This window comes from Littorina saxatilis, linkage group LG4 (assembly GCF_037325665.1).
Source record: "Littorina saxatilis isolate snail1 linkage group LG4, US_GU_Lsax_2.0, whole genome shotgun sequence".
NCBI lineage: Eukaryota > Metazoa > Mollusca > Gastropoda > Littorinimorpha > Littorinidae > Littorina > Littorina saxatilis.
This window is the reverse complement of record NC_090248.1, coordinates 62,085,680-62,109,068: the sequence shown is the minus strand read 5'-3', so window position 1 is coordinate 62,109,068 and position 23,389 is coordinate 62,085,680. Positions and strand designations below refer to the sequence as shown.

The 23,389-nt window shown below is 44.3% G+C and overlaps 1 protein-coding gene across 3 annotated transcripts in view; it reads left to right on the top strand.

The window, feature by feature from the left end:
• The first annotated feature begins 1,512 nt into the window (after nucleotides 1-1,512).
• The window catches only part of LOC138965301 (uncharacterized), a 148,853-nt gene continuing 126,976 nt past the window's right edge, over nucleotides 1,513-23,389 (top strand). For all 3 annotated transcript variants that reach the window (XM_070337428.1, XM_070337427.1, XM_070337426.1), the window contains exons 1-3: nucleotides 1,513-1,822; nucleotides 17,710-20,178; nucleotides 23,120-23,196. In XM_070337428.1, the coding sequence (XP_070193529.1) occupies nucleotides 1,810-1,822; nucleotides 17,710-20,178; nucleotides 23,120-23,196 (2,559 nt within the window). In that variant the 5' untranslated portion in view covers nucleotides 1,513-1,809. The remainder of the gene's footprint in view (nucleotides 1,823-17,709; nucleotides 20,179-23,119; nucleotides 23,197-23,389) is intronic.

The window sequence follows — 23,389 nt, the reverse complement described above, 5'->3', positions numbered from 1 at the left end:
TAACATTGCTGTTGGTGCCAGCAGTGTCGGTTATCTAGCAATTGTTGGGACAATGTTCAAACCACCCCCCCCCCCCCCTCACATCCCCAAACCAACCAAAACAACAGCAACAACATCAAAACATTACGCACAGAAGGTTTTATAGAATGTCCGACTCGCGTGAACTGTATGTGTGCCTGTGTTGCCGTCTCCTTGAAACAGCCCCCTGTCAGTCAGGATGTCATTAGTCTCCCCACCCGCTTCGATCTCAAGACCCTGATTTCTCCGTCTTTGTTCACACCTCTGTGGGATCGAACCCTTGCTCCCTACCTCCCGCCCCTCCCGACCCCCCTACCCCCCCCCCCCCTCCCTACACTCTCTCTCCCCTCCTCCCTTCAGCACCAGTATAATTCCAGCTCTTTACCAAAACCTGCAATTACATCTCACATCTTGCCGTGTAACAAGCTGACCCGTACGTTCGCACGTGCCCACGCAAACATACAAATAAATGCACGCACGCACACACATTTACGGACACACACTCTCTCACAAACTCACACACAGACACACACACATACACACGCACACGCACACATAAACACACACACACTCCCTCTCTCTATCTTTCTCTCACACACACACACACACATACACACACACACACACACGCACTCTCTCTCTCTCACACATACACATACACACACACACACACACACACACACACACACACACACACACACACACACACACACACACACATTCCCTCGGCTCTGTATGTCTCTCATTGACAGATGTGGTAATTAATTCTTGTGTGGAATTCCGCCCAGTTAAAGGCACAGTCTTTCAAACTTAGTAAAGACAAAAAATACCACCTTGTCAGGCAAGTATTTCATTGAACAAGCAAGCAATACGACAGATTGTACTGTGATACACGCACCTTGGAAAACGCTTGCTCCAAGCGAAAGTTGACGAACCAATGTGCAACGTAACAACCGGAAGTAGATGCTGTATTGTCCATCGTACCTAGATTTGTGTTGGGACCCCGGAAGTAAAAGGATGTATACAGGACTGGTCGACGGGCTAACCACGTTGAACTTTTCCAAGAACAATCGTAAAACAATTAGGATTTGTTAAGGACAAATAATGGCCGGAATTAGCAATGACTGTCTCTTTAATGATCTCAGCTAAGTTGCTTACTCCTTCTTGTGCGCCAGCCCCCACCCCCTCCCCCCCCCCCTACCTTCCCAGTTCTTTGCGTGATTGCACAAGGCAGTTGTTCTGGACCTTCGATCTGGCCCGTTGTGACCGGGTCCGCCCCTTTTCCTTATCAATGTGTAATTATTTCCAATCACTGTTTCTTCACCTCTTCTCTCCCCCCCCCCCCCCCCCCCCCCCCCGCTATCCTAGGGTCATATATCACGGGACTATAGCAACCTGGTTAACTGCACTAGGCTACGTACTTGGGGGTGCTTGGCAAGCACGGGTAGATCTACCCTGAGAAGACGGTAGTGCACGCTTTACTTGCATTCCGTGCTGAACATTTTGCGGAACAACTTGGGAGGCGTTTTTCTTTTTCCTGTCTCAGAGTGATGAATTATGGATGTTTCCCTTGCGACTTTAGCGCGGATTCCTTGATTGGAGAATCTGACAAGGAAGATCATTAATTGTTGAAGTGTTTTCGTGAACTTTGTTGTTTTGGCTTGTCGTCGGGGTTGTTTCGAAAGACAGGGACATTTGGTGACACCCCTGGACTTACCCCGGATGAAGAAGGTTTCACAATAACATCTCAGCTCACATCTCCGCAGCGGGTCTCTGCCTAAGTATCCCACGATGGAAAAACAAGGTAGGGACTTCATCAATGATTAATTACTTGGGGCGTTGTTCTCCCTCTGCGTGACATCACTGTGTGTAACTATTTCCATGGGTCCGACCTACAAGAGGTTGCTTTGAGCTCCAGCCCTTCCCATGTAAACCATCATCTAAACATTGCAGATCTGTTCAGGCTTTTACATGGGATAGCAATATCCTTTTACATGTACACATACATATATTATCTCAAATCGACAGCCTGGCTGCTTTCTGTGAAGAGTGTTGTTTTTTGTTGGTACAGTGGACCCTCTCTTTGAAGACCTAGCCATGACCGGTGTAACACGACATTTTTACTCCACAAAAAATTTACTCCGGAGTAAATATTTCGTACGAAATTCTTACTCCGAGTACACTTTTCGTACGAGAAAAGAACTCCCCAAGGCACGAACAAATTACTCCCTCCACGAAATTTTTACTCCCCATTTTTTTTACTTCCAGTAAAAATCTCGTACGCAAAAATGGGATGCGGGCGAAGGGATAATGCCAATAAGTGATCTCGCGCAAACGAATGTCGCGCTACCCTCCTTCCACCCCTTCCACCACCAAGACTAACAGGGGACAAGGGAGTAAAAATTTCGTACACCTGGCATGGGAAGTTAAATTGCTCGTGTTGGGGTGAAGTAATTTATTCGTTATTTATTCGTCAGGGGAGTAACATTTTTGTACGAAATGTTTACTCGGAACTCACCTGTCTTGGGGAGTAATTTTCTCGTGCAATGGGGGAGTGCTTTTTTCGTAAAGGGAGTAACTTTTTCGTACGAAATGTTTACTCCGGAGTAAAAATCTCGTGGGAGTAATTTTCTCGTGTTACACCGGTACTACTTGTCTCCGAAAACCCCCCAAAACCCCCGAAAATCTCATCAGAAATAAGAAAATTCGTCCTTTGATCGTGTTTTGTTACATAATTGTTTGCAATCATGACTTATATAATTTGCAACTTTCACAGTTCATGGCTTTATTTTCGTGTTTGTGCGAGGATTTACGAAGGAGCGGAAGCACTAAATCACATGACGTCATCAATACTTGGAGTTACCTCCCTTGCATTGAAATTGTTGCATCGATTTCGTCGATAATCCGGCTCTCAACACAAATATAAGGGCGCATGTAGCATGAATCAGGCTTACTTTTCTCAGGCATGTCCAATACTTCACTTTGAAGATAGATTTAGTTAGTCTAGATGGGGTTTTCATGGGTTTTCGGAGACAAGTAGCCTAGTACCCTACATGACTGCAAAAATGAAGGTCTTAAAAAGTAGGGAGTTATAAAATAGGGGGTAAATGTACAGAAGTTCTGAATAGAACATCTGAGAAAACAGGATCTTAAAACGAGAGATTTAAATCGGGGGGGGAGGGGGGGGTGTTCACCGTAGTTTAAGCTGATATTTTAAGCTGCAAAATTAGTTCAACAAAAAGTTTCCGCTCTGGGGTTTGCGGTGTCTGTACGAGAGGAAGGGTGTTGCTATCCCATGTATAAAATCCTCGACAAATTCATAACACTTTACTACAAAAGATAAATATATTCAAGCCGAAATATTCCGATTGTGCCAAGAATGACATCGCTGCACCCATTCGTTCCTTTGTCAGTGTGAATGCCATGAATACTTGATGTCTTCATTTCTAGCACTTGATTGGGTCTAGCAATAGTACCCACGACGCCGCGACCACAATCCATCACGCCAACAGATAATCTTTCCCTTTCTTTTTAGTGGCCAACAGAAAGGGGAATATACTACCTCTATCCATTGATTTACATCAAATTCATTCCCTTGGTACTCCATAGAATCTTGTCTCTTCCATTGACAAAGCGGTTGGGGACGATCTTGAATTCACCCGGCGGTGGTTCTGTTTTGGTTGTTGTCGTCTGCTCTGTCCCAGGACAATAGACGCCATGTTGAGAAGGAACAAATCTTCTCTGCGTGACCCACAGAATGAAAAGGGGAGGGAAAGTAGGAAAGAAGACGTTACGGGGTATTCAGAAAGAGACTTGGAAGCGTTAAGGAGTGCATGATTTTCAGAGGTGCGTGACATTCTATGTACCTTTCGCCTGCAGAAGTGTGCGAGTGTTTGGAATTGGTTGTTGAGCAGGGGCTGGACGGATGAATAAACTAGGGACATGTAACAATACGTGACAAGAAGTTGAGCACAGTTTGAGTGTTGCAGAGAAAAGTGTGGGCTTCTTTCAAACGTCCCCTTTTGTGGCGCGTACGATTTTCATCAAACGCCAGGTCATCAAACATAGGGAGGCCCGGCAGCCATTTTCATTTTTTTTAACGTTTTCCCCCAACTTTGGCCATTCATAAATCAAAAAGTTATGTCTTTAATCTTCTAAAATTTTGTAGATATGCTTAATATAATATTTGCTATGGGATCCAAACATTTTAGGGATGTAGCTTTATATAGGAATTTTAGCTATGAAGCACCAATGTCGGGGGAAATGTCCATCACAAACAGGTTCTCTCACAGGAGGCTCTCGTGTGGGCCGGTGTAAGTACAGTAGAACCCCCCTTTTAAGACCTCCTAAAATCTGAGAAAATCGGGTCTTAAAATGTGAGTCTTAAAATGGGGATAATTTGACAGAGTTTATGAACAGCAAATCTAAGAAAACAAGGTCTTAAAGAGGAGGGAGTCTGAAAAGGGGGGGTCCCACTGTAGTTATCTTCAAACAGTGAAAACCATATGTGCTTGAAGGGGTCCTGATTTGGCCTATTATGGTCCGCTGGACCCGAAAAGCAATAGCTAACTAACTAATATGTGCTTGATCTGAAGGGTCGCTGTGCTAAAGTGAAGAAAGTGAAGAACGGTTTGAGTCAAATGGAAGCACATACGTACATATAAACTTTTACCCCGAATGTGGAACATGGATGTTAAAGGTACAGTAAGCCTCCCGTAAACCATCACAGATACTGTCAGGCTTTTACACACAGTACAAACACCCTTCCATTTGAACGCTCACCAAACGGGAACATCCTAGATGCCCTACGTAAAGAGCGAGCAATTTTCAAAGAATTAATTTTGCGGATTGTGTCAGAGACAATAGACCTTTTCGGTATCTGAGCAGCTCTCGCGAGACACGTTCTTTGTTATGCGTTGAACGTCGCGAGAACTTAGAACCTCGGCTTTTGCAGCTCGCGCGAGATCGCTGTACCACATGCTTTGCTATGCTCTGAAGTTTGCGAGAGCTTACGAGAGCTTGGAATACCGATGGGGTCTATCGGACCGTGGTGCGTTTTGGCGCTAGACCTAACTTTTAAAATCTAAATAATAAATTGACAGCTTGTTACACAAACATTCTTAAATCATAAAAGAATTATTTTTTCATCAAGACAAGATCAGTACAATTCGAAGTTTTGAAAGTTTGAAATAAGAAAAGCCCGGAAGCAGGGTCACGCAAGGTCGTGGTTCTCGTAGCAGACGACGGTTTATACCTATCGCCAGTTCCTCTCTGAACAGTCAAAAGCCATCGCTAGAGTTCTTGTGAACCACAGCCGTTTGTTTCGTGCATAGTCAGAGGTACTTAATAACGTGCTATTGCAGATAAGCTCACAGCGAGTCGCATTCAAATTACTAACTGACGACTACATTGTGAAAAAGGGAAACTTGATCACACGGGTTCACGATGGCTCAGGGGTAAGATAAACCACGCAAAAATAAATTCTTTGAAAATTGCTCGCTCTTTACGGAGGGCACCTAGGATGTTCACGTTTGGTGAGCGTTCAAATGGAAGGGTGTTTGTACTGTGTGTAAAAGCCTGACAGTATCTGTGATGGTTTACAGGAGGCTTACTGTGCCTTTAAACTATTCTAAACCTTATGTCCAAAGGAAAACGGCGAGATGACGGTGACACATTCTGTAACCAAGACAACCTTACTCGAGCTCATAGGGTTGTATTTGATTTTGATGTGTTTGGATTGTGAAGCGATCTTACATTTAAATTATGACGCAGAAGAAAGAGCGGAAGTCCTGCATGACCCTATAGTCAGTACTGCCCAAAGATTGTGTCCCATTCTATGCAGCGCATACCACCCTATACTGTAAGGAAGAGACGTGCTTGGAAACTTGATGCATGATTTAATTACGAATGAAAGGGTTCTGTTTGGGGACGAACATTATACGCGCACAACTAGCTTTTCAAACTGTGTTATGAATAGGGCGTTTTTAAAGCGGATTTATTGACAACACTTCCTTGGATTCGCAGCAGTGTAGCAACGTACGGTGAGCTTTGAGCAAGGGTATGATCGTAGCATATAATGAACACCTTTACCGGGTGGGAAACCGTATTTATTGGCAGGTGTTTGTGTATGTGTAACTGTGACGAAGCGGTGTGTTGGACCACCTGTTAACGCGTCACGAATGTGGGTAGCATTGCTCACCTCCGCAGTAATACACCAAAGACCGAAATGAACTTCAGGTGTTAACTGACGTAGCTTTATGTTAAGGTGTCTTCCTTGCCGTGTGAAGGAGCGTCTGTGTCGCAACAGAGCTACCAAGGCTTTGAATTAGGATCAAAGGGGCTTTCCTCTCGGTACAGCACTTTTTTCTTAATTCATTTTGCAGATCAATATGGGTGTCAGCTAAAGACCGGGAACGTTAATTTTCGGAAATTGAGAGAAAGAAGAAAACAAGTCGCGTTAAGCGATATCAAAACATTTTGTCAATCTGTCGGCCTGAAACTAAACGATCGACACTGAAAACCCGGCATGAGTCATCATCGAGACTAATGAGGCTTGGCTAGCCGAAACTCGAAAACCGAGACAGGTCGCACTGGTCTTCACAAAGCTTGAACACATTTATGACCTAATTTTCTTAAACCGGGCCGATTTTCTTTAATTTTTAGCACATTTTCAGGGTAAACATAACACGTACATTTACACTCTAAAATGAAGTGTTCCACTTTTGAAAACCCTTTCTGTAACCAGTTTTGAACACTGTACATCATTCTACAAGCAAAAGTAGCACACATCATAAACACAAGTGTTTTTCCCCGCCATTTAAGGCACCCATACTCCGATTGTGGGGTAGATGTTGAATCCAAACAGTCCATTTCGAACTAGATGATCTTTGCAGTATTTGCAAATCACGAAAGGTGTCCTTGGATAGATTACGGCATATATAATTACCATGCCTCCCCTCCCCTTCCGTCACCCCTCCCCCTCCGTCCCCCCTCTTTCTCCCCAGCCACCCCCCAGCCGAAGACGAGGCGGGAGAAAGCCAGGTTGTTGCGACCTGAACGCAAAATGTTGTGTCTGTTTGCGCTAACTTGATTATGCAGACTATTGTTGTACTGTACAGCATTTCACCTGGAACCGCCCTTAGTGACTAAGCATGCCCCTGTCTCAACTCGAATCGTGTCTTAAAATTCGTTCTGGCACTCCAAACTTCACAACAAAGGTTGGCTTGGAATCACATTTCTCATCAAACAATACGAGGCAGTTATTTTGCCGTAACTGTCTTTCCCCCGCTTTGATTGTATGTAGTGATCACAGAATACATTTCCCACTGTTAAACTGCTGCCTGGCCACACGGAGAGCGGTCTGTGCTGAATTCTATTTGCATGTTTTGTTTTGAGGGGAAAAGAGTAAAACAATGACGGCGACAAAAACAAACAAGTCGCGTAAGGCGAAATTACTACATTTAGTCAAGCTGTGGAACTTGCAGAATGAAACTGAACGCACTGCATTTTTTCACAATGACCGCAGTCCGCCGCTTGTGCATAACGGAGTGAAACTGACGAGCCTGTTCAGCGCGGTAGTGGTTTCGCTGTGCTGCATAGCACGCTTTTCTGTGCCTCTCTTCGTTTTAACGTTCTGAGCGTGTTTTTAATCCAATCATATCATATCTATATGTTTTTGGAATCAAGAACCGACAAGGAATAAAATGAAATTGTTTTTTAAATCGATTTCGGAAATTTAATTTTGATCATAATTTTTATATTTTTAATTTTTAGAGCTTGTTTTTAATCCAAATATAACATATTTATATGTTTTTGGAATCAGGAAATGATGTAGAATAAGATGAACGTAAATTTGGATAGTTTTATATAAACAAAAATTTATTACAATTTTCAGATTTTTAATGACCAAAGTCATTATTAATTTTTAAGCCACCAAGTTGAAATGCAATACCGAAGTCCGGCCTTAGAACGAAAATAATATGTTCATCTTAAATCACTTTTCTAAGAACCATAAATGCACGATGACACAACTGTGGAAGACAAACACCGATCGAGACTGGGTCAGCCGCTCTCTAGCAGGGGTCATATTTCCATCATTGCTTACCTGGAACCCCCTCTTACACCGCCCATCTTCCCGCCTTATTCTAATGCACAGCGGCATGAAAACACACAGTTTAATTATCATCCCCATCATATTTTCCCGTCCACCAAAGAAATGAAAAACAAGTTCTAGCTTCCCATCATGGTGTAAAAGTAATTTTCTCCGTATCAGTGACTGAAGAAACCCGCTTTAGCTTTAGACATACTTGTCAATTGTTACTATGGAAACTGGGTTTTAAGTTAATAATTACATCCCTCTGATTTCTGTTTTGTTGCGGCGAGGCAAATGATAGGGATTGGGATGTCAGAGTAAACACAAAATGATCAATGATGTGACATCAGCGTTAATTACTGTTGGTGTGCGCATACAAATGTATGATTAGGCAGGAAGCATTCCATAAAACGATGAGTTAACGATTGTGCACAAAGCATTGCAAAGAGCGTTGGATCACCCTAGAATCGTCGATCAATGAAGTGAACACCTAGTTGAAAGGTTTATGTCAATGTTATGTGCTGTCCAGAATATGTCTGGTAACACGCATTGCTGTACCCTGACAATACAGTGATCCTATTGATCCTGCATGTTTTTGGTATGATCAGGTCCGTATAGCTACTCTTACACTGTGCCGAATTGCCCTTGCGAATAGCATTTTCCAATAATTCACAATGATCGGGACATGGTCGCAAGACATTCGTAAATGTTCTTAACCAGTCGCCACCATTCGTCTCTTGTTTTGAACATAGCAACATGTTCCTAATATTCGCAAAGAAGTCATATTCTTAACTTTTTTGCAACGTACTTGTAAGATTTCGCAAGACATTCGTAATCATCGCAATGTATTCGTAACGCTCGCAAGGCATTCGCAACCATTCGTTATGCCTGTCTCACACTGTGCCGAATATCCTTGCGAACATTCGTAATCATCGCAATGTATTCTTCAGGCTCGCAAGGCATTCGCAAACATTCGTTATGCCTGTCTTACACTGTGCCGAATATCCTTGCGAATATAGATTCGTATGCATTCGCAATGATCAGTAGACATTCGCAAGCACTCGCAACCATTCGTAAGACATTCGCAAGGATTCGTAAAGCTTCGAATGGTCAATATTTTTCCTGTCCATTAGTCTCTTTTTTTGGCCAAATACAACATGTTCATATACACATTTCTTGCGAATGTCTTACGAATAGTTGCGAGTGCTTGCGAATGTGTACCGATCATTGCGAACGCCTTGCGAGCGCTACGAATACCTTTACGTTGATTACGAATGGCTTGCGAATACTGAAGAATATGCATTCCTTGCGAATATTAGGAGCATGTTGCTAATATTCGCAACAAGAGACGAATGGTGGCGAATGGTTAAGAACATTTACGAATGTCTTGCGACCATGTCCCGATCATTATGAATTATTGGTGAATTCTATTCGCAAGGGAAATTCGGCACAGCGTAAGAGCAGTATTACGAACAATGCGAATTGCATAATCGCTTTATTCGTAAAATGTTTGCAAGCACTCGCAACACTCGCAAGGCCACTCGCAACGTTCGTAATAGATCCGTATATGGATTCGTATACAATCGCAATGATCGGTAGATATTCGCAAGCAGTCACAACCATTCGTATGACATTCGCAAGGATTCGTAAGCCTTCGATTTTTCTTCTGTTTTTCCCTGTCCATTCGTCTCTTTTTTGGCCAAATACAACATTTTCATATTCGTAAGGATATTCGGCACAGTGTAAGACAGGCTTATCAAACACAATTATCACACGATTTGTAATTACGACCAGAATGTTTTCGTGACAGTTGCGACTGACATTACATCTTTAACTTTTTTCACGGCACATAGTATGATGAACCTTTACTTGCAAAGTGTTAAGGGTTCACCCGCTATAACTATGTCAACTTGGTCGTGCATTCTGGATTCCTCGCCAGGTCATATCAGACATGTTATTCTATTTTTCCGCCTGTACATGCAGTTTGTTGGCTTAAATCACATTCGTCTTGCAAAGCGAGAAAAAATGAGTGGTTAAAAGTCAACTTCCTATACCATTATTTGAGTAGAAACAGAAAATTCAGGATGAACGGAAAAAGTGTGACAATCCAAGCACCTGGAAATAAACAAATCTGTAATTAATTCTTCAATAACTGTTATGAAAATCATAATTAAGACAGCCATTGTCAACCGTGTTTAGCTGTCCCTTAAGACTCTCCGCTGCTAATAGGAGCGTCAACAAAGGGACAAAAACAGACACACACGGAGACGCAAGCACGCTGACAAAGCACCAGTCGATACGGTAAATATACTCTTTGCATGCACCTCACTGTGCTGAACGTAATCCTTTACCGTTTATTGAGGCGGTGCGAAATCTGCTTAGCAAAAGACGAACGATTGAAGGACTGCAGGAGACGAATGATATTGACGCTATTCAAGTTCCGAGAAAAGTGTGTGCACAGTGTGGAAGTTGTGTGTGTTTAAAGTTCCTGTCTGATCAAGCCGATATGTATGTGTTGACACAGGCTTGCACTCACTGGCTCTTCTTTTCAGCAGTCCGTTCCAAAGGCGCTTATTAAACAGTTTCAAGTTTCTGAGAAGGCGCTGTTGGTGGTTTTTTTAGGAAAAGAGGATAGAATTGACTGAGAGCTGGCAGGCCTGAAAGTGGCGAGTATTTTACTCGCCATGGCGAGTAGAAACATGTAAATGGCGAGTAGAAATGTTAATCTACTCGCCAAATGCGAGTAAAGTTGCTGAAACAAATGGTTGGTTTGGCGAGTAAAAATACTCAAATTTGCTCTCTGGCTTGTAAAATTATGAGAAGTACTAGCCAAAGGCCAGAGCACCATTCTGTAGACTGTCAGCGCTGAGCTATTTTATTTTATGCCATCGTCTCTTCAGTTGCTATTGCTATTCGAGAAAAACGCAAGTACACACATGGAATTGGTTGGGTTCAAGCTAGTCTGTATTCTATTTTTACCTTCATTGGTGAAAACTGCATTGAATGTAAAGAAAAAATTCCCAGAGCCTGTGGTGCTGGAATGCGATCGTATCATCAATGACAGCTTGAGCGTTCGCAAGTATCGAAGCCCGTCCGATCCCACGATCCGCAGGTAGATAAGATCACCTGTAGACCAATGATACTGTGTTTAAAAAACTGCCGGTGTGTGTCTGTGTGTATAAATAGCGCTTCCTCCGATACCGAAGCATACAATTTTCCGTTTAAACACGCGGGCGTAGGCTATGTAGACAGTGGAATGATAGTTTTGGGTTGCGACATTTAAAGCACTTCATTTGGGACTAGTGAGAGGCGAGGCGGAAAGAAATGAGATTACCCAGGTGTGCGCATAAAGCCGCCTGTACGGTGAGGGTGTGTGTTTATTCCGATCCGGACAAAGGCGTTTATCTGTGAACATGAAAAGGACAACAAACATTGACAGAAACAATCTGAAAGGCAAATCTTTTATCAATAAAGTAAAAATGTTAAACCTAAATGAATCAAAGGCACTAAATACATGAATCTTTGCTAACTTTCTTGATTTGCACAGAGAGAGAGAGAGAGAGAGAGAGAGAGAGAGAGAGAGAGAGAGAGAGAGGGAGAAAGAGAGATAGAGAGAGAGAGAGACACACACACACACACACACACACACACACACACACTGACACACACACACACACACACACTCAAAGAGAATCAGGCAGAAAAAGACACCGCGCAGCATTATAACTGAGTGTGAAATTGTAAGCAGACAGCGATCAGAGACGACAGGACGACGGGTTGCACGAGGGCTTGCACACACTGTCGATCAGGTTACGTCACGGGGCGGTGATATATTGATTGCTCGTGCAATTGATACGCACACTAGGACATAAACAGGCCATGACGCGTTGAGACACGCTCACGCCTGCTTTCGCTTGAACTCATAGGATACGCGTGCGATTTTTTATTTTTTTTTATCAGACATGGTCAAAAAGGTATGCAGATACAAAATTTGAACACACAGTAAGAAACACACACACACATGCACACACACACACACACACACACACACACACACACACACACACGCATTCTCTCTCTGTCTCTGTCTCTCTCTCTCTCTTTCTCTCTCACACTTACTCACTCACTCACTCTCGCCCTCCCCCCTCTCTCTCTCTCTCTCTCTCTCTCTCTCTCTCTCTCTCTCTCTCTCTCTCTCTCTCTCTCTCTCTCTCTCTCTCAGTCTGTAAAAGCTATTCTAGCTTTTGGAGGCTAAAAACTGTGATTAATCTTACTTAGTTCATTTTTTCGCCACTGTGCTTCATTCCAGCGCTGGCCTGACAGTGACATAACAGGCGAACGCCTTGAACTGCATTGATTCAGCACATAACCACGTTTCACGGCCAAGCTCAGTGTGATAAATGCGACAGTGTAAGCCAGAAATGCGCGCTCTCTAATTCCTCTTTTCTTCGCATCGAACCCCACTTCGATAACCTGGCTACTCTCACCCCTCTATCGCCGCTTAATCATAGCCAGGACACTTTATTTTCTCCCTTCAACAACGTGCAGTGTTGTGTGTGGTTGCTGTGTTGTGCGTTTTTCACTGAGTGGGTAGCGAAGTTGTTGACTGAGTTGTTTGCAATAAGCGTTTGATGTGGGAATGTATTAAAGGTGTGTGTGTGTGTGTGTTCGTGCGCGCAGAGAGAGAGAGAGAGAGAGAGTGAGAGAGAGAAAGTGAGAGAGAGAAAGAAAGGGAGGGAGCGAGTGAGAGAGAGAGAGAGGATATTGCTTTTGCATCACAGACGCTCAAAGCACAAAATTGGGGGTATAAAATTTGTGATGGGCTATACACACCAGAGTGTTATTAATCATTTCGCCCGCCAATCCGGAAAAAGCAATACATTTAAACTTTGTCTCGTCTTTTGATCTTTGACACTTTCACCGAAACAAAGGTGAACTCAACATTGTAAGGAAATGAACAATGGGGGGGGGGGGGGGGTAACAAAGGTAAACAAATCAACCACCAAGTAAGTTTCACAAAGCCTAGGTTCAGGTAACAACAACCCGCGGCACGAACAAAGGATTTACGGTTCGGCAAGGTGTTATAAATCCCCCTAGATCAGTCTCTCTGCCAAACTCATTCCTCAGTCCGTGACCTCAGTAATCTCGGCGAGAATTTGTTTCGATCTTTTTGTCAGCGCGGTTTGAGAACATTTTTCTTATGGCGGTAAACTGTAGATATTTCTGGTGTTGGTTATTTCGTTTAATTTTGAAATTAAAAAGTCAAATGAGTTTCCCTGTGTAGCCGAATTGTGAAATCTTGTCGGGGAGAGTTGAAGTTTCTAGGCACTGCTCTCCCGAACTGGTGATCACAAACTCGATCACCTAATACATATTGTCTGTCTTTAGTATGTCACCTCAGATTACTGTATGCTTTTGGCTTTATGCCATTAACAAATATTTTTTTAAAGAAATCTGAGCTCTACTCTGTGTCTTTTATTAATACAAGCACACAACTTTGCAATGGTTTTGTCGGAAACTTTGTGCACGGCAAGAAAACTGACAATAAAATTAATGGTGTATAGAATCAAATTTATTGTTATCTCGTTAGGTATTCTTAAATCTCTTAAAATGTGTGTGTGTGTGTGTGTCTGTGTGTGTGTCTGTGTGTGTGTCTGTGTGTGTGTCTGTGTGTGTGTGTGTGTGTGTGGTGTGTGTTTGGGGGTTATCCTATTAACGTGGTCTACATGTACATGTTAATTTAGTTACTCTCATGACACATGGAACTAAATCTGTCGTCATTTTGACAGAAAAACCCACAACTCCTCGTCGTTTATCGCCGCGCTCTGGCGAAAAGCACTCTGTCGCACTTTGCGTTTACATGTAGGTGCTTGTAGTCGGTGGAGTTGAACAGTGGGTGAACAGTTTGGTAATGCCAGTGAGTGCCCAGCTCTCCCCTCGTCACTAACACATTACCTGTATACCTATACGTTACCTGCCCGTCACTCCTTCGCTCTGGCTCCATGCCAGCTGACTGTTGATAAGTCACAATTCTTCATGCCTTAGTTAAAACCTTGCAAGACAGGCGCACGATTTACTACAACAAGACCTTGCATGCTTGTTTAAAGGGACAGCTTTTGTCGGGTAGGCCGGAGGAGGTGGGGTGTGTGTGTAGGGGGGGGGGGTGGTGGTGGAGTGGCTGAGTTGGAGGGGATAGAGGTTGTCTAGTAGTGCTTTTATTTTCAAAAGGGTCGATGACATTTCACATATGTGTGGGAAAAAATCGATTTCCGAATTTTCTTTTCAGACGACTTAATTTTCACCACAGAATGGGATTATTTTTTCACCTACTTACTCACTTAAGTACTTGAAAACAACTCACACATTCCAAAGCAAAATACATTTTAAGAGAACAGTATTCTGAGTGCTGTGGCAAAAAAACAGTGTACAGGGGCGGGACAGTTAATCACTTCCGTTCAGTGCAGCCCTGAAAGTCCAACAAATGGTGTACTCGCCTTTGGCTAGTAATTCTGAAAATGTACTAGCAAACTTTGCTACTTATACTAGCCAAACCAACAATTTGTTTCAGCAACTTTACTCGCATTTGGCGAGTAGATGCATATTTATACTCGCCAATTACATGTTTCTACTCGCCATGGCGAGTAAAATACTCGCCACTTTCAGGCCTGCAGTGCCTGTGCGAACACCTTGCCTACAGCGGAATGAAAAGTATGTACGTTGGTCGGACTAGCTGAAAGAAATTAAAACAACTGCATTAGATAATTTTCCTCTGACAAACAGAATTAATCGATTTTGCATGCACAGTTCGATAAAACGATCGGAACTAAAAGGTAACGGAATTTTAGAGGCAGTATAAGTCTCACATGTTCATTCTAAAACTAGCAATTCCATTCAGTTTCATGTGTCATATCGATTTAAAAAACGTAAAGAGAGAGAGAGAGAGAGAGAGAGAGTGAGAGAGAGAGAGAGAGAGAGAGAGAGAGAGAGAGAGAGAGAGAGAGAGAGAGAGAGAAGCACACACAAACACCGGCATATGCGCACGCACACACACACACACACGCAGACAGACAGACACACACACACACACACACACACACACACACAAACAAAGACAGACAGACGGACAGAGACAGACGGACAGAGACAGACGGACAGAGACAGACGGACAGAGACAGACGGACAGAGACAGACGGACAGAGACAGACGGACACAGACAGACAGACAGAGACAGACGGACAGAGACAGACGGACAGAGACAGACGGACAGAGATAGACAGACGGACAGAGACAGACGGACAGAGACAGACGGACAGAGACAGACGGACAGAGACAGACGGACAGAGACAGATGGACAGAGACAGACGGACAGAGACAGACAGACAGACAGACATACAGAGACAGACGGACAGAGACAGACGGACAGAGATAGACAGACGGACAGAGACAGACGGACAGAGACAGACGGACAGAGACAGACGGACAGAGACAGATGGACAGAGACAGACGGACAGAGACAGACAGACAGAGAGACAGACAGAGACAGACGGACAGAGACAGACGGACAGAGATAGACAGACGGACAGAGACAGACGGACAGAGACAGACGGACATAGACAGACGGACAGAGACAGACAAACAGACAGACAGTCAGAGACAGACGGACAGAGACAGACGGACAGAGACAGACGGACAGAGATAGACAGACGGACAGAGACAGACGGACAGAGACAGACGGACAGAGACAGACGGACAGAGACAGACGGACAGAGACAGACGGACAGAGACAGACGGACAGAGACAGACGGACAGAGACAGACGGACAGAGACAGACGGACAGAGACAGACGGACAGAGACAGACGGACAGAGACAGACGGACAGAGACAGACAGAGACATTCAGAGAACAAAGAGAACAAAACCTTTCATCCCAGAATGTTTTCACCTGAATTTTTTTTACATAAACTACATGGTGAAAAAGGCTGCCGAGAACATTAACTTCGTGTTGACCATAAGGGCCCACAGCAAGGCTGATCAAACACCCGATTATTGACCACATACCCCATTCTACCCGAGCGGTCTGTTTGTCTGCTACTCAGCGAAGGCTACTGGGAGTTAAGAATGTGTGTTCACGCCGTGCGTTCAGGCTGTGGTTGTTTATCCCTTCAGAAGCCGAGTTGTGCGAAATCGTGTAAGTGTACATCTATGATGTGGGAGGGGTGGGGGGTAGGTGTGGGTGTGTGGGTGGTGTTTCTATGTGACTGCTGGTCAGTGTTGTGTGACTGCGAGGGGAAAGTTTGGTCAGCAGTACACTCTGGTAGTCAGGATTGAGCCGGTGCTTTCTACCGTTGTCAGGTATTTTTTTTATTCGATTCGATTTGGTCAGTTTAGCTGAGATATTTAAGACAAAATCGTGTAGATAAAACAGAGTTTGAAAAATACCTCTAAACACCTACAACTGTGGGATTGTTTTTTGTGTGTCTGTCACTGTATCTTTACGTTGTGTCTGTCACTGTATCTTTACGTTGTGTCTGTCACTGTATCTTTACGTTGTGTCTGTCACTGTATCTTTACGTTGTGTCTGTCACTGTATCTTTACGTTGTGTCTGTCACTGTATCTTTACGTTGTGTCTGTCACTGTATCTTTACGTTGTGTCTGTCACTGTATCTTTACGTTGTGTCTGTCACTGTATCTTTACGTTGTGTCTGTCACTGTATCTTTACGTTGTGTCTGTCACTGTATCTTTACGTTGTGTCTGTCACTGTATCTTTACGTTGTGTCTGTCACTGTATCTTTACGTTGTGTCTGTCACTGTATCTTTACGTTGTGTCTGTCACTGTATCTTTACGTTTTGTATTCTCTGATGGTATCTGTTACTTGTACATGATGACGATCAGGATGTGTTCTTTGCTAGCTTTTGCACAACCACTTCTTATTAACTGAATATCCCGACTAGTACGAATGACAAAGAGTTAGTGTTATGGGTCCGTGTTATGGGTCCGCTTTTTCTGATCAGATGAATTTCTTCTCTTGTATGTTTTTCTGCTCTTTCTGTCTCGTCCTTCTTCTCGCGCGCGTGTCTGTGTGTGTGTGTGTGTTTGAAAGACAAAACTCCAATTGCGTTATGGGAACTTCTCTCTCTGCGCCTTCCAGTAGTGTGTGCGATCGTGCGAGTGTGTTCTTGAATGTTAATACGTACGCCTGACTGGGTGCATGCAGATTTATTCTAATTCTGATTCTCCATTGGTCCTTGCTGCATGTTATTGTTTCAGAATTAAAAAAACCAAGAGCGTTATGTTATTGGAACGTTAAATATATAGCAAAACAAAACGTCACATTCACCGATCTTCGACCCAGCGGTCTTTTAAGCGGACAAACAGACAAACACTTATAATGCAGAATTATATTAATACTATTAATTCAATAAATAAAGTTATTAGTTCATATCAATACATTATAATAAAGAATTATATTAATAATTTTAATTGTATACATAATGTTATTTTTTCATTTCAATACATTATGATAAAGAATTATATTAATAATATTAATTGTATAGATAATGTTATTGTTTCATTTGAAAGATGTATTTGTGTGTGCAGGAGATGCCGCACAGACAGCAGAGAAAGATGAGGAAGCCACAGAGACACAAGCTGACACCGCCCCAACCCAGTCCAGCCCTCACCAGCTAGAATCACCGTCTGTGCAGACCACCCTCTCCCAGCAGAGCCAAAGTGTCAGGGATACCGGTGGCGAGGATGTGAAGGACGCTGCGGACAGTGCTGTTGTAGTTAGTGACCATACTGACCACGAGAGCGACCCACGCGTCGCCAGGGAAAACACACACACAGCCACAGCTGAGGGAGAGAAGAACCAAGAAGGACAGTCGGAAGAACAGACGGCAGAAGGATTAGCAGAAAGTGTTGGTTTACATGATCGTGTTGTGGTAGGAGCCGAGTGTGACGCGTCAGAGACAGCCGACAAAACCAACAGGAGTGACGATCTAGACAACAGTAAACCAAACAGTGACAAACGCGACAATGAGGAATTAGAAGGTCGCAAACCCGAAGAGCCAGCAGCAGGCAGTGACGAGTTAAACGGCCACGATCCTCAGGACACCAGGGCACCAGTAACAGGCAGTGACGAGTTAGACGACCACGATCCTCAGGACACCAGGGCACCAGTAACAGGCAGTGACGAGTTAAACGGCCACGATCCTCAGGACACCAGGGCACCAGTAACAGCTGATACCCAGTCTGTTCAACCCCAGGAAGACGCCGACCCATCACCTGTCGAGTCAGCAGAGTCACCAGAGGCAGCAACACAATTTCAACAACCTGCTGAATCTGATCCCAACTCATCCAAAGTTGGTGAATCTGCAGACCCGGCTACTCCGCCAGCAGACGACAAACAGCCAAGTGGATTAGTAAGTAACACTGGTGAACCTGTCACAGAGAACAAAGACACTGCCCCCAAGCCACTAGACGCAGTTGTAGAGGAAGAAGCAGACGACGAACAGCCAAGTGGATTAGAAAGTAACACCAGTGAACCTGTCACAGAGAACAAAGACACTGCCCCCAAGCCACTAGACGCAGCTGTAGAAGCCGAAGCTGATAACAGTGTTGTTCCCGAGGAGAAGGTTCTGTGTGAAGAACAGGGAGTAAAAGAAAGTTCTTCAGAAGCACAGCCTGAAACCGAAAAGGATACTAGCCCTTCCAACCAAGTCTCTGTTGAACAGGAGTCAGTTCCAGTTCCAGAGCCATCTTCAGATTCTGCGGAACCAAAGTCAGAGGAAGCTGAAGAACCTCCGCAAGGGCCTGTAGTAGCTGACACAGACCCACAACAAGTCGCTGAGGAAAGTGAAGTGACGTTGAAAAGTGAACTCCCAGATCAAGAGGAAACAACTCTTCCTGGTACTGAGCACACAGAGGACGATCCACCTTCACCCAGTGACAACACAGAACGAACAGAGAACGGCTCTGAAGCAAAAGACACAGAAGGACAAGACACAATCTGTGATAGTCACGCTCCTGAAGATTCTAAAGTAGAGGACAACAGTTTACCTGAAGACACAGCGACTGTTGCTCGGATTAAAAGCGCTGCAGACAGCACTGAACAACAAAGCAAAGACCAGGCCGGCGAAGCCAGCAAAGCCACAGAACATCAACTTGAGGTATCTCCAGAGCCAGAACCTGAAGCGCCTCCAGAACTTGTAACACAAGAACACCCAGAAGCTGAATCAGATAAGGTTCTCGAGAGTGAAGAGTCTTTTGACCTCCAACAAGCTAGCTCTCTCATAGTTCAGGAGTCCATTGCCAAGGCTATCAAAGTCTTCTCTGAAGATTCGCACAGTCCCAGCCAAGTTGCCAAACCTGCCGAGGGTGAGCTTACTGAATCCGGTGCAGAAGATTCAGACAAGTCTGCTGAGCCTTTAGACGCTGGCGGACAAGATCCTACAACAAGTGAAGAGCTTGAGCCAGACAGAGGTCCAAGTCCTGAATCTACTCAAGATAAGGTAGCAGAAACAGACCATCAGGATCGCACAGCCGTTCATTCAGAACATCCAGTCAGTGAGATCGAGAGTCGAAAACAGACAACCGAAGAGGAAACTGCTAGGGTTGCTGTCCCGGAGACAAACGACTCCGATCCAGCAAAGGACACACCTCGCCCAGAACGACCCAAAGAGCCATACCCACCTCCACAACCCCCAGCCCAAGCCAAAGGCAGAGGGGAAAGTGTATCTAGTGTCAATTCTCGATCTTCAGCAGACTCTACCGATGCTGCAGTAGCCCGGAGTAAAAGAAGACAGCACCGCAGCAAACGTGACTCCGCAGAGCGCAAGGTCACCTTCAGCGGCTCCGAGCCACCGTCCAGCAGCACCATGGGGTCCGGAGCGTCAAAGGACGGGGAGGTGGAGGATGCTGACCCTCGCTTCGCTGCCCAGTCCTCGGCGGCCATGTCCCACGCGGGGTCAGGGCCAAGGTCACCGCCTCGCAGCAAGATGAGTCAGCATTCCAGTCTCAAGTCGTCCGGTCACATGTCCATGGCGCGCGCCTCCAGGTTTAACATGGGTAAGTCTCGGAATTCCTCTCTCTCTCTCTCTCTCTCTCTCTCTCTCTCTCTCTCTCTCTCTCTTTTCTCCGCCCCCCTCTCTCTCCACCCCCTCTCTCTCACTCTCTCTCTCTCTCTCTCTCTCAGGCTTTTCTCCGCCCCCCTCTCTCTCCACCCCCTCTCTCTCACTGACTTTCTCTAACACACACACATCATGTCCAGGTTCGTCCCTGCACCACCCCCACACACCCTTCCCGCACACGCACAAACGCACTCACCGTGTGCACGCACCCCCCCCCCCCCCCGCCCCATACACACACTTCACACATACATGACTAACACAAAACAGAACAGGAAACCGGCTTTCAAGTCAGTAGGGAGATTTAATAAACGAAACGTCGGGACGTTTCGTTTTGAAGTTGTGGTAAACGTCATCATTTCGGGGGTCTCTCGCTGGAAAGGTGAAGGTCAACTGAAACGGAACGTGGAACGTCAAAACGCAGTCACGTTTTCCACCCCCAAAAAACGAACAATATTTCGTCAACTTTTGTGAGTATTTTTGCACACTAACAGTTTTATTTGTTGGCCATTTTATGCATTGCTAGATTCATCAACCCTTTCACAGTCTTTCAGCGCTGAGAATGTGTTCATTGGAGGTAGACAACTGTTGTGAACTGAAATATTTTGAAGGGTGCTGATCCTGGTACATTTATCCAACTTCATGGTGAGAAAGCAAATGGCGAAGCAGAAGTAGGTCATCGCATCGAATTTTTATTCTGGCTTCGTATGTGATTTTGTATAAACAAAGTCTGTGTGATTTATTTGGACTGAAAATAATCAAAGTATGCCCGATTCTGGACCACCTCCTAGGGTTTTTTTTCCCATTCTGATCGAGGACAGACGTGATAATTTCACTTGAAGATTTATTGCCCTTCCTTCATTCCGAAACGAAACGTGAATACATCTAAATCTTGTCTGCGGCCTATGCCGTCTCGTTTCACGTTCCGTTTCGCGGGGTGACTCATTCACCAAACGAAACGAGCTGCAAAACGAAACGTGCTGTCTTTTGAATCTCCCTAGTATTGAGGTGTTCCCGATACTATTCGTATGGTAACTTAGTTTCTTTGAAAGACAGATATTAATAGCTGACCTGATTCAGGCCGGGTGATATGTCTTGGATCCGCGGCCACCATCTCCGGCCCCCGGCCACGCCCTCATTCACTAGAGGCTCAGTGTTGTCACCGACCCCCCCGCGCTGCCCCCTTTGCAGTTCGTGCCTGACTTGTGTTTGAACAGAGATACACGATCTCTGGTTTGAAGCAGGCGTAATTTCCCTGGTGGCACTCTCAGTCGGATAAGTTAGTTGCACGTGAAGTCAGTGACCGAGTCAACTTGAAGCGCAAGCCGGTCAGGTTTGTTTACGTAGGCCTATATGTTTTTGTTTCAGTTTTGAAGTTTTGAAGTTGTGTCAGTTTTCGTGTTTTTGCATCAGTTTCCGGGCTCAGTCAAAATGGTTTGCGTGTCAGTATTCATGGAAGATACAGCTGCATGTTTTTGATGGGGTGAGTGGGAGAGGGGTGGGTTCTGGTGGAAGGGGGAGGTAATGTCAAAGGTCGTGCAGGCGGCGTGATTCCGACTCTGTGGAGTTGCTGAATAGCGCGTTCGTCATTCTGTCTGATAACTAGCCTGACAACCAAGATGGCGTCGGTTGGAGCAAGGATAAAAGTGGTTTTGGGAAGAAATGTTGATCGTAATCTTTACAGGTGAACCAAACGTCTTTCAGATGTTCAACTTGGGGTAATGACTGTTCGCTTGATGTCGTATCTGGGAACTAGGAGCTTGATTTGAAAGAACCGGGGTAGATTTCTACTTTCATTTTCATGTCCAGGGCAGTAAAACATGTTTTTTTCGGTAATGTTGAACTTTAGCGTGTTAAATTCATAGCTCATAATTCAGATGCACCTGCACTTGAAACCATAACAAGTCATTTTAAATCCCTTTGAAGTCACGGAATGAACTGTACGAATGCATTTCGTTTACAATTACATGCGCCAAAGAAGGAATTATCCGTGTATGCCGACAGGGGAGGCAACTCTGTCGTGTAAGTGATGTCCCTTGGTTGACAATGTATGCATTTTCGCATCATTTTCGTCGATCAAACAACCAAATTGATTAATTATGCTTAAGTTTAGAGCTCAATCTGTCAACTAATTTCAAGACAAATGCAGTTCTTTGGCTAGATTACAGGGACTTGAATCAAAAATAAGTAAAGAATGCCACTGGATTCAATCTGAGCTAGGAATTTAACACGCTAAAGTTTAACATTACCTTTTTTCTTGTCCATTGTTGTCTATATATATATCAGATATTTTATGACTCAGAATAACGTGAGACTTTGTAAAAACTTTAACAAAGCGAACTGAACCCCAAACAAAAAGTTTCATGAAGTTTCACTTCCCATCCAGGTGCAAAGATCGTGTGTATGCGTGCTATACTTTGCAGCCGGGCTTGACATTTATTTAATACTGTTCAGACCTGACGCATTAGCCATGTACTGAGACAGTTACATGTAACAGAGTGCACAAAACCCTCAAATTTCGTGTGTGTGTGTGTGTGCGTTATAATGTTACATGCTTGATGCATGGTGACTTTTTTGGGGGGGCGGCAGGTAACCTTGTGCATTGTTTCATTTTAAAAACCATAGCAACTGCACTGACCTCCCCACTCGATCCCTGCTCTGGCATGTAGGTTGAGAAGGGGGGGATGTGTGTGTGTGTGTTTAGGGTAATTACTAATACTAATAGTGATAATTGGAAGGTAGTAGCTGATGATGAAATTTTTGTCTTTTAATTTTATCAAATGTATTTCAGAGTAGTTTTTCAAGTTCAGTGATGCACTTTGCGTTATGGATGATACATGTTTTTAGTCATATATTCATCTTTTACTAATTTTCCCTTGCAGATGGCTATGAAGATACAGAAGTACGGATATCAGGTGATGGATTTAACATACAAGAAGTCTCCATCACGGAAGGCCAGGTGAGACTTGAGTGTCTGTCTGTCTGACTGTCTGTTTGTCTGTCTGTCTGTCTGTTTGTCTGTCTGTCTGTCTGTCTGACTGTCTCTCTGTCTGTCTGTCCGTCTGTCTGCTGAGTCTGTAAACATTGCTGTCATGCAGCTGATTTTTCTTCCATTTTGGGTATTTATACCTTTGTGTTCGTTGCTGCCAGGT